Source organism: Leishmania braziliensis, chromosome 14, assembly GCF_000002845.2.
Source record: "Leishmania braziliensis MHOM/BR/75/M2904 complete genome, chromosome 14".
Taxonomy (NCBI): domain Eukaryota; phylum Euglenozoa; class Kinetoplastea; order Trypanosomatida; family Trypanosomatidae; genus Leishmania; species Leishmania braziliensis.
Genome location: NC_009306.2, coordinates 18,407 through 32,876, shown reverse-complemented (window position 1 = coordinate 32,876; position 14,470 = coordinate 18,407). Strand labels below are relative to the sequence as shown.

General features: G+C 57.7%; 6 protein-coding genes across 6 annotated transcripts; all 6 read right to left on the bottom strand.

Annotated features, from left to right (window-relative positions):
- Nucleotides 1-654: 654 nt before the first annotated feature.
- IG-NH (putative inosine-guanine nucleoside hydrolase) lies at nt 655-1,713 on the bottom strand (the record flags this gene model as incomplete). The annotated part of the gene is made up of 1 exon (XM_001563257.1): nt 655-1,713. One exon carries the CDS (start codon nt 1,711-1,713, stop codon nt 655-657), a length of 1,059 nt encoding a protein of 352 aa, XP_001563307.1.
- An 881-nt stretch (nt 1,714-2,594) lies between these two features.
- On the bottom strand, nt 2,595-3,611 carry LBRM_14_0120 (conserved hypothetical protein; the record flags this gene model as incomplete). The annotated part of the gene is made up of 1 exon (XM_001563256.1): nt 2,595-3,611. One exon carries the CDS (start codon nt 3,609-3,611, stop codon nt 2,595-2,597), a length of 1,017 nt encoding a protein of 338 aa, XP_001563306.1.
- Nucleotides 3,612-4,330: 719 nt separating this feature from the next.
- LBRM_14_0110 (conserved hypothetical protein) lies at nt 4,331-5,908 on the bottom strand (the record flags this gene model as incomplete). Its single annotated transcript, XM_001563255.1, has 1 exon — nt 4,331-5,908. The coding sequence occupies one exon, from the start codon at nt 5,906-5,908 to the stop codon at nt 4,331-4,333; it is 1,578 nt and encodes a 525-aa protein (XP_001563305.1).
- Nucleotides 5,909-6,753: 845 nt separating this feature from the next.
- Nucleotides 6,754-9,852, bottom strand: LBRM_14_0100 (conserved hypothetical protein; the record flags this gene model as incomplete). The annotated part of the gene is made up of 1 exon (XM_001563254.1): nt 6,754-9,852. One exon carries the CDS (start codon nt 9,850-9,852, stop codon nt 6,754-6,756), a length of 3,099 nt encoding a protein of 1,032 aa, XP_001563304.1.
- Nucleotides 9,853-11,175: 1,323 nt separating this feature from the next.
- LBRM_14_0090 (conserved hypothetical protein) lies at nt 11,176-12,222 on the bottom strand (the record flags this gene model as incomplete). Its single annotated transcript, XM_001563253.1, has 1 exon — nt 11,176-12,222. One exon carries the CDS (start codon nt 12,220-12,222, stop codon nt 11,176-11,178), a length of 1,047 nt encoding a protein of 348 aa, XP_001563303.1.
- A 710-nt stretch (nt 12,223-12,932) lies between these two features.
- On the bottom strand, nt 12,933-13,964 carry LBRM_14_0080 (conserved hypothetical protein; the record flags this gene model as incomplete). Its single annotated transcript, XM_001563252.1, has 1 exon — nt 12,933-13,964. The coding sequence occupies one exon, from the start codon at nt 13,962-13,964 to the stop codon at nt 12,933-12,935; it is 1,032 nt and encodes a 343-aa protein (XP_001563302.1).
- Between the last annotated feature and the right edge of the window lie 506 nt (nt 13,965-14,470).

Sequence of the window (14,470 nt, the reverse complement as noted above, 5' to 3'; positions counted from 1 at the left end):
CTCTGATATGACGAGCACCTTCCACCAAAAGACGAAGACATCAACAGCTGTTTCACGCAATTACGTCAACGAATGTGCATATCACCTTTTTGCATGCACGTGGGTGTGTGAGCGCGTATGTACATATATGAGTTTGTCGGCGTGCGATGGCCGGGTGATGGTTATAGAGCATACGCCCCACACTTAAGTGGTGTGCTCACATGCGCGTCCGCGTCGGGAGAGAAGAAATGAGGAAGCAAAAACGAAAAAGCAATTACACACACCCACACACACACACACACAGACCGGCTCAGCAACTTGAGCATTCGATTCGCTTTTAGCTTCCTTCATCCCCCCCGTAGATGCAAATTCTCAGGACGACGGCAGCGGGTGAACGGGGTAAAGGCGGCGTGGGGAGGGGGTAGGCGACGTCCTGGAGAACGCGTGTCCCATCGAACGACGCAAGAGAGAGAGAGAGAGACAAAAAGAGCTTTACAAGGTTGCCATGCAGCACAGACGTGAGGAATCGACTGGTTCGCCTTTCCTTGCACCCCCGACTCGAACAGCCACGTACGGCCACACATGCACGACTGCCGCAAGGGGTGCGATGGGAGATAAACGAAGAGGCCGACATCGTGGTGTTTGTATCGTCTTCAACGCGACGGGTGCATAAAACTACACTGGGTGCTTGATAATGCCATTCATCACTTCTAAGAAGCGATTGTTATCAACACGGGTGATGAGCTCGCAGTTGCGCCACCGCCCTCGCTTCGCCATCGACTGCTCGGTGCCGTACCAGTCCAGGCAGGTTTGACCACGCGTCTCACGTCCGTGCAGCTCTACGGTGCAATGGGTGAGGAAGCGATCCAGAATGCTGTCAGGGTACAGGGCGGCCACCATCGCCACCGCGTCAGGAATGACGCACGTGTTGTCTTGCGTCACCTCCGCGTCGCCGGCGTCCGCCTTAGTGCCGTCGGGAAGCGGGCGGGTGAAGGCCTCCAGCCGCTGGAACACCTTCTCAATAAACACCTGAAGCCTGTTCTGCTCCTTCGCCCCATCTTTCTGGCGGCCGAGCCACTCGTCAAAGAATGTCCACGTCATGCAGCACTCCACCGTTACTTCCCACGAAACGACACGAACGGGACGCATGTTGCGCTGATTGAAGACGACATACGCGGCCTCAGGGTCACAGTGGATGTTGAACTCCGCCGTCAAGCTCGAGTTGCCTTTCGCCTCGCTCGTACCACCCATGATTATGATGGCCGGCTCCGTCTCACTGCCCAGCACGTCAAACACGCCTGGTTCAAGTCGCATCGCCAGAGCAATATTGGTGAGGGGGCCCAGGCAGACGAGCTGATAGACGGTATCCTTCTCTGGCTTGGCCGTTCGCAGCAGCTCGGTGATGGCAAGGGCGGCGTGCGTCTTGGATTGCTCTGGCACCCGCGTGGACGGCGGAAAATCCGCGTCGCCAAAACCATCCTTGCCGAAGCCCCCCCACTGCACCGTCTCGGGATCCGACACGAGTGGCGTCTCCGCACCCTTGTAGAAGGGAATATCGCGCTCAAACACGCAGAGGAGCTTGCCCAGGTTCTCCATTCCTTGATCCGCGTTGACATTGCCCCAGACGACTGTCATAGCGATGACGTCGGTGTTGGGGTCCGCCAGAGCGGTCATGATGCCAATGGCATCGTCACCGCCGCAGTCCGTGTCAATAATGATCCTTCGACGAGGCATGCCACAAGAGAGAAAAATGGACTTTGGGTGCAAGCGGCGTGCAGGGGTGTAGGCGAGGGTACTGTCTTCGTGAAAGCGCCTCTGTATGTATGCGTGTATGGGTGTGCGTGTAGGCACGCGCACGCGGGTGTTTGTATGTGGGTCAGACTGATGGAGTGCTTGTACTAGGAGGGTTGAGAGAGAGAGGGGGGGGGCGGGGAGTGCACTGGACAGAAGGCCCCATAAGTGGTATCGACAAGAGTGTCTTCCGAAATGGCACAAGAGAAAAAAGGGAAGAGGGCGTTGGAGAGCGGCGCCTCTGGCTTGAAACGGTGCCCCCCACTAGCGGAGGGTATGTCTCGTCGGAGACCATTGTGGATGAATCGAAGCCACACGCAGCGTGGCAGTGGAGCGCACCAATGGAAGCTGGTCGACACAATTCGTCTAGAGAACTTTTTCATTGGCGTGTGGAGTGCACAGCTGAGGACATCAGTGCGCCGCAGTTGCCACTTACCAAACGCGCCTGCCCACTGACAAGACGTGTGCAATGCTAGCCACGCTATATCTACACCGCCAGATTTATTCTGTATCTCGGGCCCATCAATTCCTTGCTCTAATGCAACTTCCTACCGCGTGCCTGCACAGCTACACACGCCGAGGCATGCAGACATAAACACGCGCAGGCCCGCTCGCGCGGTGAGGGTAGGGGAGGGGCGCAAGGAGGAAGTGAGGCCTGTCTATGCAGTGCTAGAGATTTGCGGTGCGTGGTAATTAGGCCCCGAAAAGGTGTGCAACACCCACCCTCTTTCCGACCACCTCGCTGTTGGTGCGCCACACTGGTTGTCTTTGTGTGGGTGTGTGTATGCTCTATTACGCCTCCCCGCTGCGCAGAACAAAATACCTCACTTCGATGGAGGAAGGCCGTAGTAGCGGTAATGGCTATAGTGGCGCCGCGGATCGTACGTGCTCCCGTAGCGCCGCAGCAGATAGCTGCCGTTGTAGGAGGTAGGATGCTCACCACACCCCGCCCCACCCGCTGCGCGCTTCCGCCGCCCCTCCGGCGAGGAGATGCGACGGTTCTGTGGGCTGCAGCCGCGGCGAGTGGCTGCGATTTGCTCCATCAGCAGTTCGTAAGCGCTCTTGCGGAACATCGGCACTGCAGCGGGGGAGGCAACCGTCACTGGTGCTGCCGGAAGCGCAGCCGGTGTCACCCGTTGCGCCACCTCAGCAAACGCACGTTCGGCTTTGCTGCCAGTCTGGTTGATGCGCTCGACCGCATCGGCAACAGCGTGGCGTCGCTCCTCCACCGAGGTGTTCCTTTGCCGCGCGTACGCGGTGGACTGAGTGACAGTGAAGGCCGTGCTCATCTGGTTCCGTAGAAGGCCCACGTCATGACGTCCCACATGCTGGAGGCTTTGGACGACGTTTACCATGAGGGTACCAACATCGTAGTCAGAAAGGATAAAGAGCCGACACACCTCATCTCGCACCCGCTCCTCCACCGCCAGGTAGCGGGTGGCCTCCATGTTCGGCACCGGTTCACGGGTTGTGGCTTCCAGAGTCCGCCAAGCCTCAACGGAGATGGGTTGCACAGGCGGTTGCGCTGCTGCCACCTGTACGGACGCAGGTGGGGCCACCACACTTGTTGGAGCAAGGGGTGCGGCTGTCGGAGGCAGTGGGTCCGCAGGAATCGCCGAGAGTGGTGGTGTCGGCACCGCTACATTGACGCCTGGCAGCTGTGGCAGAGGGGCGATGCTCGCTGGTGGAGGCAGAGCCAATGGCGCGAGCGGTGGCGGAGGAACGGCTGCCATGGGCGGAGGAGGTGGGAGTGGTACAGCTGCCATGGGGGGCGGCGGTGGAGCCGCGCTTGCTGACGGAGGCAGCGGTATCGCTGCTGGGGGCGGTAGTGGCACAGACATGAATGAAGGCACTGTGCAGAGGGCCCGAGGAGAGTGAGAGGGGATGCTGTCGTGAAGTTTACAACAGCGCTAGGGTGTGTGCGTAACAGTTCCGGTGGCGAATGGCTAATACCAACGGTGAACAGCAGAAGTCAGCACAACACACTCGCCCAACCACGAGAGAGGGGAAAGCGGATCAAAGAGAGGCGAGGTGAGAAGGGAGGGGATGGGATGTGTAAGCCAATGCTTGAGCGGTTCGTGGGGGATGTGCGTTTTTTGTCTCGAAGGTCCGGTGACCGCTGCTCCCGCACCGGTGCCGCTCTCAGAAGCACGACTCCAGCACTATGAAAATCAACACGCGGCATGGCGCCCCTCGCACAACAACAGATCCCTTACTCACGGAGGGTAGGGGGGGGGTGTTTGTCCAGTATGCATGCCTATTGACGTCACCACGTCGTGCCGTCGCTCACGCTTTCATGAGAACAGCGCAGAGGCGGGCTTAAGGGTAGAGGGGTACGCCGACACGGAACGAGCAAATGACATGCGACTTACTCCGCCTGTGGTCGAACTTGACTACAACGCACGCACGCATACATGCGAGAGAGAGAGAGAAAAACAGGATTGCATAGGGTCGGTGGAATGGTGGCGGTGGCCAGAGGGCGAACGTGCAGGGATTCAAGCGCAGGTAGTAGAATACAGACATACATGGCTGAAGTTCTCACGTTGGCCCTCCTCCTACGTCATACCTCGGAGGTTTCATGCGACTTGCCGCTCATCTCGCCAGAATCGTACGACTTTTTCGTTTTGGGGTTGTGCAGAATTTTGTACGCTTCGATGATGCGCTGCATGTGGCGCTTCTTATTCTCCGCCTCGGCCTCTGAGTGGAGATCCGGGTGATGCAGTCGCACCGCCTCACGGAACGCTTTCGTGACGTCCTTCGTAGTGGCAGAGACCTCCTTCCCCTTCAGTCCGAGCAGCTCGTAGTAGCCGCATGGGTCCACATCTGCCAAGTCGGTGCGGCGGCGGTTCTTTGGGTCGAAGTGGTTGCCACGGGCTCGGGCCTGGTCGCGTGCCGCCTCCTCCTTCACGCGCTGCTCAAAGGCGTCCCTTGCGCGTGCCTGACGACGCAGCTCCTCGCGGTACTCGTACTCATCTTTTTCTTCCTCCTCTGGTGTCCAGCGATAGCCTGCGCTGTCGGCGACGAGGTTCAGAACGCCGACAGACCTGAGCTGCGCCATTTCGTGTGCCTGTTTCCGCATGAAGTGCGCCTGCTGCACTGCCTGCAGCACAAAGCCAGAGGAGACGCCGGCCGCCAACGCAGCGGCGGTGGCCACGCCGGGCTCTACGAGGGGTGCGAGGCTCAGCAACGTACCAACAACCGCGGAAACGGCCAGTCCCAGTCGCTTTCGGCGCTGCACATGCAGCACCGGCCCTACCACCTTGCCAGTGGCACCGCAGATGAACGCCGGCACTGGCGTCGAGTGAGACACGGTGGTCACGGTCAGCTTGAGGAGTGGCAGGAATACAGGCCGAATGCTTGATGCTGCCATGTGCAGGTTCACCACGGTTACATTGCTCTTCAAAAAGGAGCCATGAAACTTGCGAAGTTCGCGGTCGATACGGTCCATCACGACGCGGCGGCTGACGCGCCGCTCCATTACAGAGAGGGCGGTTATAGTTGACATGGTGAAAGGGATAACAGTGGGCCGGTGTTCCATCTTCTCCACTTCATTCAGTAGCTCAAATCGCGAGAGCAGCATCGACGGCACGTGGGTGCCAGTGAGGCAGCGCTCCACCACTTTGAGAGGCTCCCGGTAGGACGCGGAGACTTGATTCATTGGCATGTATTCGCCAAAGGGGTAGTTGAACTGGTACCGGGGTCCCTCCAGCCACACAAAGCAGTGCGGCTGGGTGATGTTCGTACGATCGTGCTGGAGGATATCTGCCTTGAAGGTGCCAGCGGCAGCCGTCTCAGTGAGCCAGAAGGGCATGAGAAGGCGTTCCACACTGTGGATCTCGACCGCAGTCCCGTGGTGGCGGCACACGTTGTCGACCGCCTCGTTATCAGATATGTGGAAAGGAATTCCGTGCGCTTTCTTGTTGATGATCGTCTTGCTCTTCTCCAGTTTGTCAGCATTGATGGCGAAAGCAGCGACAGCCTTGTCTTCTGTGTGCTGCTGACCCCTGACGGGCTGCTCTTCGAACCACGACGAGAAACGACGCTGAGGTGACGCCAAAGAAGTGCAGCATGTGAGACCAGTCTGAGCCACGCCATTACGCCTGACACGCGCGATGGTGGAGGTTGACGCGTTCCACATGAGCAAGACGACAGGAGGCAGTGGGCAGAACAGCTCTTCCCTTGGCACCCACAGGCTAAGGGAAATACACAAGGAAGAAGGCTTGCGTCCGAGGACGGCGGCGCCGAAGCCACAGTTCTAATCCGGATTCATCTACGTGCACTTGTCAGGTGATGGGGCAGGCGTGAAGGTGAGAGGGGGGGGGGAGAGTGCAAACCGTTAGAAGAATAGCGAACAAAAAAGGAGACCAGAAGAAAATGAGGAAGTGGAATGGCAAAGACCCAAGGACAGCGGCACTGTCTGCTGTACTGCGCAGACCAAACAGACTCGCTCAAGAGCGTCACCGTGTGCGACGGAGGAGGAGGAGGCACAATTGCCTCTACTTTCCCCTTTTCATGCTTGTCGGCCAATAGAGGCGTGAAAGCGCCACCGACGAAGGGTGAAGGGAGGCGCGCTGGCGTGTGTGCAAGCGGAATCGCGCATCAGCACTGGCGCTCCGTGAGTGTCTTCGAGAAGAATGCGGGTAAAGGGGTGAGGGGAGAAGTGGCAGAGGTTTGATGTGTACATGGGTGAGGAGCGAGGAGGGGTCAAAGAACAACGAAGGAATCGAAGATGTACAAAAGGACGACTGGCAGGGGAGGGAGAGGGGCGAGTGGCGGCACGGGATAGACGGGAGTGTGCCCCTTTAGCAGCACACAGCAGAGTTGCGGCTACGTGCACAGATGCGCGTACAGGATGCCGGCAGATCTACTTGGCACAGTGGCGAGAAGGATGGTACAAGTGACACGCACCTCCGTTGCTGTACTTTCTCGCTCGTTCTCGCCCAGGTGTCTACCTCCAAGGCAGCACAACGCCGGTTCGAACAGCTAGGCGGCTGTGCCTGGTGATGGGCGTGCCTCATACGAGAAGTCCACGCTTCTGGGTCCCTCCAGCCTAATTGTCGGAACAATGCCCAACAGTAGCGTAGAATTAATGTGGCGCGCACTCAGCTGCTGCATCGTGTGAGCAAGGAAGCCGGCGAGGCGCCGTGGTTCTGGCACGAGCGGGTCGGGGCACCAGTGATACGCCAGCCCCGCGAGCGTCTCCACAAAGAGGTTAAACGAGAGTCCACCGCTCATGGCGCCCTTGCAAAGACGCTCCAGCGCAGAGACCAGTTTTCGCACTTGTGCGGCATTGATGAAGAAGCGCGGTCGCGTGGAATCAGCTAAGGCGTTGATCGGAGCGCTTCCCCGCCCACTGTTGTCGGAGAGGAATCGGCAGTCTTCGAGCATGGTGAGGAGTATTGTCATCGACATCTGCGAGGCGAAACGGCCGCCGCATTGACTGGCCAGCGACGCATCCCGCATATTGCGTGAGGACTCCTGCTTCTTCACGTAGAATAGGTACACGCGGAGCAGATCCTCGTTGAAAAAGCCCAAGACATGCTGCGCTTCCTGCGTGTGCAGCTCGCGCGCCACCGGAGACATCCCTCTCTCGAGCAGCTTCAGTCTCTCCAGGAGGCGGCGCGTGCCTTCGACGAGACCGTACTCACCCTTCTCCGATGCCACGGCCAGTCGCACGAGCAGCTCGGTAAACTGCGGTGGTGTTGAGCAGCGGATGTCCATTTCTTGGTAGGCGACCTGGCGCAGCTTCTGCAAATTCATCTCGCTCTGATTGCGTGCCATCGTCCTCAGGGCTGCGTCAAGCTGCGGCGTTACAACGTGGTCATACTGCGTCGCAATCCAGTCCATGGGCACATCCATCCCACCACCCAACATGCCGCTGCACTCGACAAAGCGCCAGAACGCCACTTCTGAAAGTGTCTTGGCGTTCTCTCCAGCGAAGAGAAAGAAGAGGCGTGACGTTGTGTCGACGTGCTCCTGCAGCAACTCCGGGAGCGTTTGCGTCACGATAAGATCCCATATCATCTCCTCAGAGTTGAGCTTCAGGGTTCCGCGCAGGTCATCCAACGCGCCAGCTGGCAGCTTCCAGAAAGCGCGCCTGCCAGCTTCACCGACAACCAGGATTGGCGTCCCCTGCAGCCGCTCGCCGCCGAGGTGCGCCTCCTGCGCTGCAATAGCGCCACTGGTCTTGACTAGTTCGTTTGCCGCTGCGAGTGACGTGCTGAAGCTTTCGCTGATGGCCTTCACTCGCTCGACATAGTCACCAATGTGCACTCTCACTACGGCCTCATCCAGCTGCTCGGTTGGAACGTCGGCGGCCTCCTCCACTGGTGATGAGTCCGTGCACCCAAGCAGTGCTGCTTGCATGTTACCCTCCCTAAAGGTGTCCAGCTCCGCAGTGGATCGCAATACAATCTGATCCCACTTACGCAGTAAGTGCTGCTGGTAGAGCTCGCTCAGGGAGCACACAAGCAGATCCTCACGCTCATTTAGGAGGTCCGATGGCATCAGCCTGTAGCGAAGGGCACAGTCCGCAGCGTAGCCACGAATGCGGCGCAGCCTGGACTCGACGTCCATCTTGTGGATCGAGAGCACCGAGGAAACCACCTCGGGGAACACGTGCTGAAGCAGGTAGAGATAGCGCTCGCCGTTTGAGAAGTCAGCCCCGAAGGCACGAATCGGCGGGAATGGAGCCTCACGTTCGCTAACTTGTGCTAGCACCTCATCGCACCACTTCCGCAGCAGCTGTAGCGCTGAGCTGGACAAGTTTTCCACGCTCGCCTCGGCGGCGGCATTCGCCACAAGCGACTGACCTTCGTTTTCCGAAGGTTCCTCACTGCCGTCACAACACTGAGGGGGCTGAGCTGATGGTGGCTTCTCCGACATAAAAGACTCGGCAGTCTGATTCGAGCGCAGCAACACGTGCGCCAGCGAATCGTACGTGCCCAACAGCTTCAGCAGCTGCGCCACGTTTCGCGTCAGCTTCTCGTTATATTCCCTCTCCTTGCGCACCTGCTCTGCCTTCAGCTCAGCCACCTGCCGCTGAAGGTCCTCGTTGATCTGCGACACTTGCTTCATCTCTTCTGTCGCCTCCTTCGCAGTTTGCACCAAGCGGTCGGCGCGGTAGCACTGCAGCTGAAACTGATTCTTTGCGTTTTCCAGCTGGAACGCAGCGTCGTGTAGTCGCTCTGTCAAGTAAGTGCTTCGCGATCGTTCCACAAGTAGCTTCCAGTGATAAAAGGCTGACTGAACACAGAGCCGTGACATCTCTTCTGCCCACTGCTTCGCTGTGTTGTCACCCATCATGCACAAAAGGTGCTGCTGACGCACACGGTGGCGCCAGCTGCGGAAGGCGACTTTAAGTTGTTGCCGCCTTTGGCGCTCAATAAGGCGGCACGTCATATTTCTGCGCTCGTCGTTCGCGTGGACCGCTGCCTCCAGCGACTTTTGGAGATGGATAGCAGATCTCTTGTCCGCCTGCACCTCATCCACAAACATGGAGTGTGTAAAGTACGGGTTGTCGCTGAGTGCATCTTGCTCGCGCACCTGCAGTTGCACGGCGGAAGGCGCGCTGCACAGCTTCTCTGGGTTGTACTCGCAATAGAGAGCCGGCAAAAGCAGTTCGAGAACCGTGTTAATGACGCTGTGACCGGCGTTCTTGGCCAGGAGTTTGAGGCCCCACGTCGCTGCCGCTGCCTTGATCGAAACCCCGGCCTCGGTGGAGTGGTGAACCTCCTTCAGCATCGTTTCCACAAACACAGCTGTAGATTGGTATAGGCTGCGCTGTATACTCAAGTGTCCAACAAACCGCGCGTAGTAGCTGCGGCGGATTCGCCTGTCCGTGGCGTCCTCGTCGCCTACGCGGCGCTGCATCTCGTGCAGTGCGTGCACTGTGTCGGAGGTGGAGTCCACATTGAAGTCGACGGACACCGTGCGCCTCGTCTCGTCACTGTTTGTAGGGACTGCCACCACTGGAAAGACACTTTGCTCTACTGCGGGCAGCTTCCGAATTGTCGAGAACTTCGTGGCACTTGGGGTGGTGGAAACTTTCGACGCTTGCCGTGACACGCTCATGGAGGGCATTCTTCTCCTTGGCCCAAGAGGTCCTGGCAGGGGCGGCGGCGGGGAGAAAAACAAAGTAAACATAGAAGAGTTTTGTTAACACCCACGCACACACAAACACAGCCGTCACATTGCGCGTAACGCCGCGCGCCGGTTCCAACAGAGAAATCCACGAGAGCGTGCCGCATGTACACGAAGGGAAAACGAAGGAAGTGGAGAGAAAAGATGGCGATGAGATGTGCAGTGTTGTAGAGGCAGACAGGGCTTGATAGCGGCGAGAAGGTGCTGCGACAACAACTCCACAAGGACTTCCGCTGCACTTCTGTGCCACCACCACTTCTCGTTCAACGGCGGCAGGGGGGAGGAAGTAACGCAATGCTCTTGAGCGGCTGGATGACCTGCCGGTGCAGTGAACATACAGACAGGCCTGCACTTCTGTGGCAGCTACAGCAGTCAAGAGCAAGCTGCGTATCAGTGGGAGAGGGAGAGGCTACTTTAGTGCGGATTTCAGAGTATGTTGGTCGGGAGCTCATGATGGAGGAAACGAGACCTTTTCAAGGGAGATGATGGCGGGGATGTGAAGGATTCGACGTGAGAGCGGCGGGAGTGAAGAGCGAAGCAAGCGATTCACTGCCTCTCTTCTCGTCGCTCCGAATTCGCTTACTCTTCCCTTGCCACCCCACTGCCCACCGAGAGACGCCACAAGTGCCAAAGAAGTCAGTCACCAGTATAGGCAGCAGAGAGAAAACAAAGAAGTAGCACACTCGACATACACTCATACTACACGTTCCTTGTGAGCTACTGTGAGCACAAGAGAGAGGGGGACCCAAACTGGAGAGCGGTAAAAGAGAAAGAGAGCTGAGGAGAGGCATATATACAGACGCATGCATATACATATATGTGCTTCGCGAGCGCAGAAAGTGAACCTTTTGCGCATCCTTGTGTGTGTGTGTGTGTGTGCGCGGGTGTAGCTGGTCGCTGTCATCGATGTCCCAGTTCGCTTGCCATGGGGTTTCGGGTTTCACAGGATACGTCACCACACGTGTATGGCTGTTGAGCGTTGTGCTGTGTTCGTGTGTGCCAGTGGTCTCCCTCCCTTCCTTTCCTTTTCTATTTACCTGCCCTCTTTGCAGAAGAAAACAGTCGACTACTTACATCAAGCGGGTGCTCGTACGCGGTCTGCCTCCCCTCCGCAGTCTTCCCTCGCCATCCATTGTCCATCTCGCCGGTAATAAGGCAGCCTCACGCACATTTGTAGCTAACAGCTCTTTCGATCTAGCTGGCACTCCAACATCCCCCCGAATGCACACGGCTGAGAACCTCGGGCAGGCGTAGCATATTTGCTCACTGTGACTGCTTGCTGCGCTCATATGCTTCAAAGCTAAGGTCAAGATCGAGACGCACCTTCGTGTGCCGCAGTCGCATCTCTCGCAGGCGAACGCACGCTTCATCAATCTGCCGCCGAATCGCATCACTGTCAGTGGCGACGGCATCAGTGGGGACGGATGGTGAGTGGAGGGCTGAGGCATCGAGAGCACTGTCACCGCCACCCTTGACGCTCATGGTGTGACTTTCAATCCCTAGAGGCGATTGAAGCGGCGGCGTATGCGAGGACACCGGCATCACGTCATAGACGCTGCTGAACAGGAATGGGTTCGAGTTGGGGGACGCCGTACGAGGTACAGTTGCTACCTTCTGCGGAGCGCTGGACGGCAGTCGCTGACGATTCGCACACTGCGTTCCCTCCTTCGTGGGTATCACCGGCACTGTGGCGGCGAGGTGAGCTTCATCCACGCCACTGAGACTCACCTCCGACTGCACTGCGGTGGAGCGCTGCGTGGAGCTGAAGATTTCAAAATCGTCCGCGATGTTCTTCCGCTTCAGCGCGTTCAGCGTAATTCTTGTACTTCGCAGTTGAGCAATGTTGGTGAAGACCGCAGCAGCGGTGATGTCCGAAGTAGCTGCGGTGGAGGCTGCTGGTACAGCGGCCCCTGGCTTCCGCTGCCGTCTGTGAGCTACGGTCGGTATGGCAGGGCCGAAGCGCGGCATATTGGTCTTTCCCCTGCGCCCATTCGAGGTTGAAGCTTTACCAGGTGGGACCTCGGCTGCTCCATCGCATTTTCGCACCGCACCATCGCGCAGCAGTGCCAGCGCCTTGTCCTTCATCACCGTTAGCCTAAGAAAGGCTTCGTTGGCGCTCGGGTTGGGGTTCTTGTCGGGATGGGTGCACACGGCCAGGCACTGAAATAACTTCTGCACGCTCTCCGCTGAGTCACGAAGCAGCACTTCTGGAGACACGATAGGATCCAGAAGCGCCTCGCAAATGTCACGGTGGCGATGTGGCAGCGGCACCCTTTGGGGGTTGAGAAGAACACGACAGATGCGTGCCATGCGACTGTACCTGGTTGGGTTCAGTTTTTCTAACGAGTTGTACAGGGACGAGGCGTTGGCGACATCGCCGTTGCTCAAGAAACTTCCTGCGAGTCGGTCCATCTATCCCTCTACTGTTGCAAACACACCCACACAGTGTGCTGCTCGAGTGCAGGGTGGCGCCACTCCCCCATGACAGTCCTGGAGGTGACAAGACAACAAGCGAAGCACAGAGAGAGGGCTCGCATAGGGGGAACCACAGGTGGGGAAGGGGGCAGTGAGGGAAAGGGCAGACGAGAACTGAAGAGGGTGATGGGAGTAAGAGGTGCGAGGGGGGAGAAGGGGTAACACTTGCTCAGCGTTTGCTGGAGGATGCTCACAGACAGTCAGAATCCAAGGCTCTCGGTGTCGTTGCATGAAGCTGTTAAGAGTAGGTCTGGGGTGGTTGGTGTCCCATCACCTGTTTGTGCCCTTTCTACCACGACATGTGCGCGCCGTTGCGCCTTTGTTTGACTTGGACGACAACGGCTACGTCGCTCAGCACGATTTACAACTGGAGATGTGAGGCAGCAACAGTGGCCCAAAGCGCGCAGAGACACACAAAAGAGAAAATGGGAATGGAAAAATTCGCTCACCGGGGTGCATGCGCATGCCATGCGACTGGAAGGGGAGCTCACATTCTCACACGAGAGAGGAAAAGGATGGGTGCATTTGCTTCACTCATCGCTGTGTCAGAACCATCGCCCTGTGCGGTCAAACTGCTTGCGAAGATCGGCGGCGTCTTGTGAGTCTTTGCCGTAGCGCGTACCATCTTTCTTGAGTACCCCTACAACGATGAACGGATGGGTGTTTGGGGTCTTCACACCGTCTCCCAGTCGCACCTCAAACACTGGGTACTCTATCAGCGTCTCCCAGTCGTACTCCTTGCCGGCACGCTGGCGGAACTCGCAGCGATACGTAATTTGTAGCCAGTCGTCCTGTGACATCTGCCCCATGTAGCATGTCACCAAATTGAACGAGTCCACCTCTATCTCGTATGTGCTCTTCGCCCCTTGCTGCTTCAACGACCGCCAGCTCTTCTTAGCAAAGTCCTCGTTCATGCGTCCCCTGATTTCTTTAAGGATTCGGTCTGCCTCTCCGTGCGTGGTGATGCGCTGCAGTGTTTTGAAGCAGTCCGGGCTCTTTTCATACGAGAGTGTCTTGAACTGGATGAACAGCTCCTTCAGCTGAGCAGGGTCGAAATCTGGGCGGCGGTCCATTAGCTTGCGCATTGTCACGAAACGCCGGAACGCTTTCTTCACTCCCGCGAAGGACGTGTAGCGTATGGGTGTTATGTCTGGGTCCATGATGCAGTCCATAGACGCAAATCGCATCTGCTTCATCCACTGCTCCTTGTCAAAGTCGTAGTCAGTTCGCTTCTGTGAGGCCGTCTGGCTATCAATTTCCCACCGCGTCTGCACGCTTCGATTCATGTTCATAAAGCACTGCTGAACACCAAGCAGTGGTGGCGCAGCCACTCCCGCCATCTGCGCTGCTCGCCGCACGGGCATTGCAAACTGACGAAGCATGGTGGCGTTTCGTGTCAAGTGGTACGTAAGTGTGTGTCGGTTACACCTATTGGCAGATGCGTGCGTGTGCGCGTGGAGGAGGCGAGAGAAGCCGAGGGAGGAGGGACAACTCCGCTCCTTTGGCAGAAGAGACATGGGGAGGAAAGAAAGCTGGAAAGAGTTGTAGCGGTGTGTGGAGTTGGTGGCTGTGGACATAGCAGCGAGTGAGTCACGGCAGTTGTCGCATACGCACTTTGTTGCTGCTATTTCCCTCAATCAGCGCAGTTGTCCACTTACATCATGGCCACAGGCGAGAAGGTGGAGGGGGACGCTAAAGTCTTTGGATTCAGCAGAGAGCCGTTCTGTAGTGTTGCTTTTCGTTGAACCGCTCCGCGCACAAGAACAAGTAAAGAGGATGAGCAAGCATAGAAAAGATAGAAATCAACGTGAAACCAAGCCAACGAGAAATGCGACCGAAATAGTTTTTTTGCGCACAGAGCGCTCATTCTCTGTCGTAGAGCACAAGCGCAGACTCTCCACTCCGCCCGGCCTGTCACAGGCTCCCCATCCGTGTGGTGTGACGCAGCGCCATCCAGTACGTGGCTTCTCCCCACAGAGTGTGGGCACTGGAGCCTGGGCAGCCACGCGCTGGGGGGTGTCCCCCCGCCATGTGGGGTTTTGACATCTGCTCAAATGGAAAACGAGAGAACATCAGGGGAAGG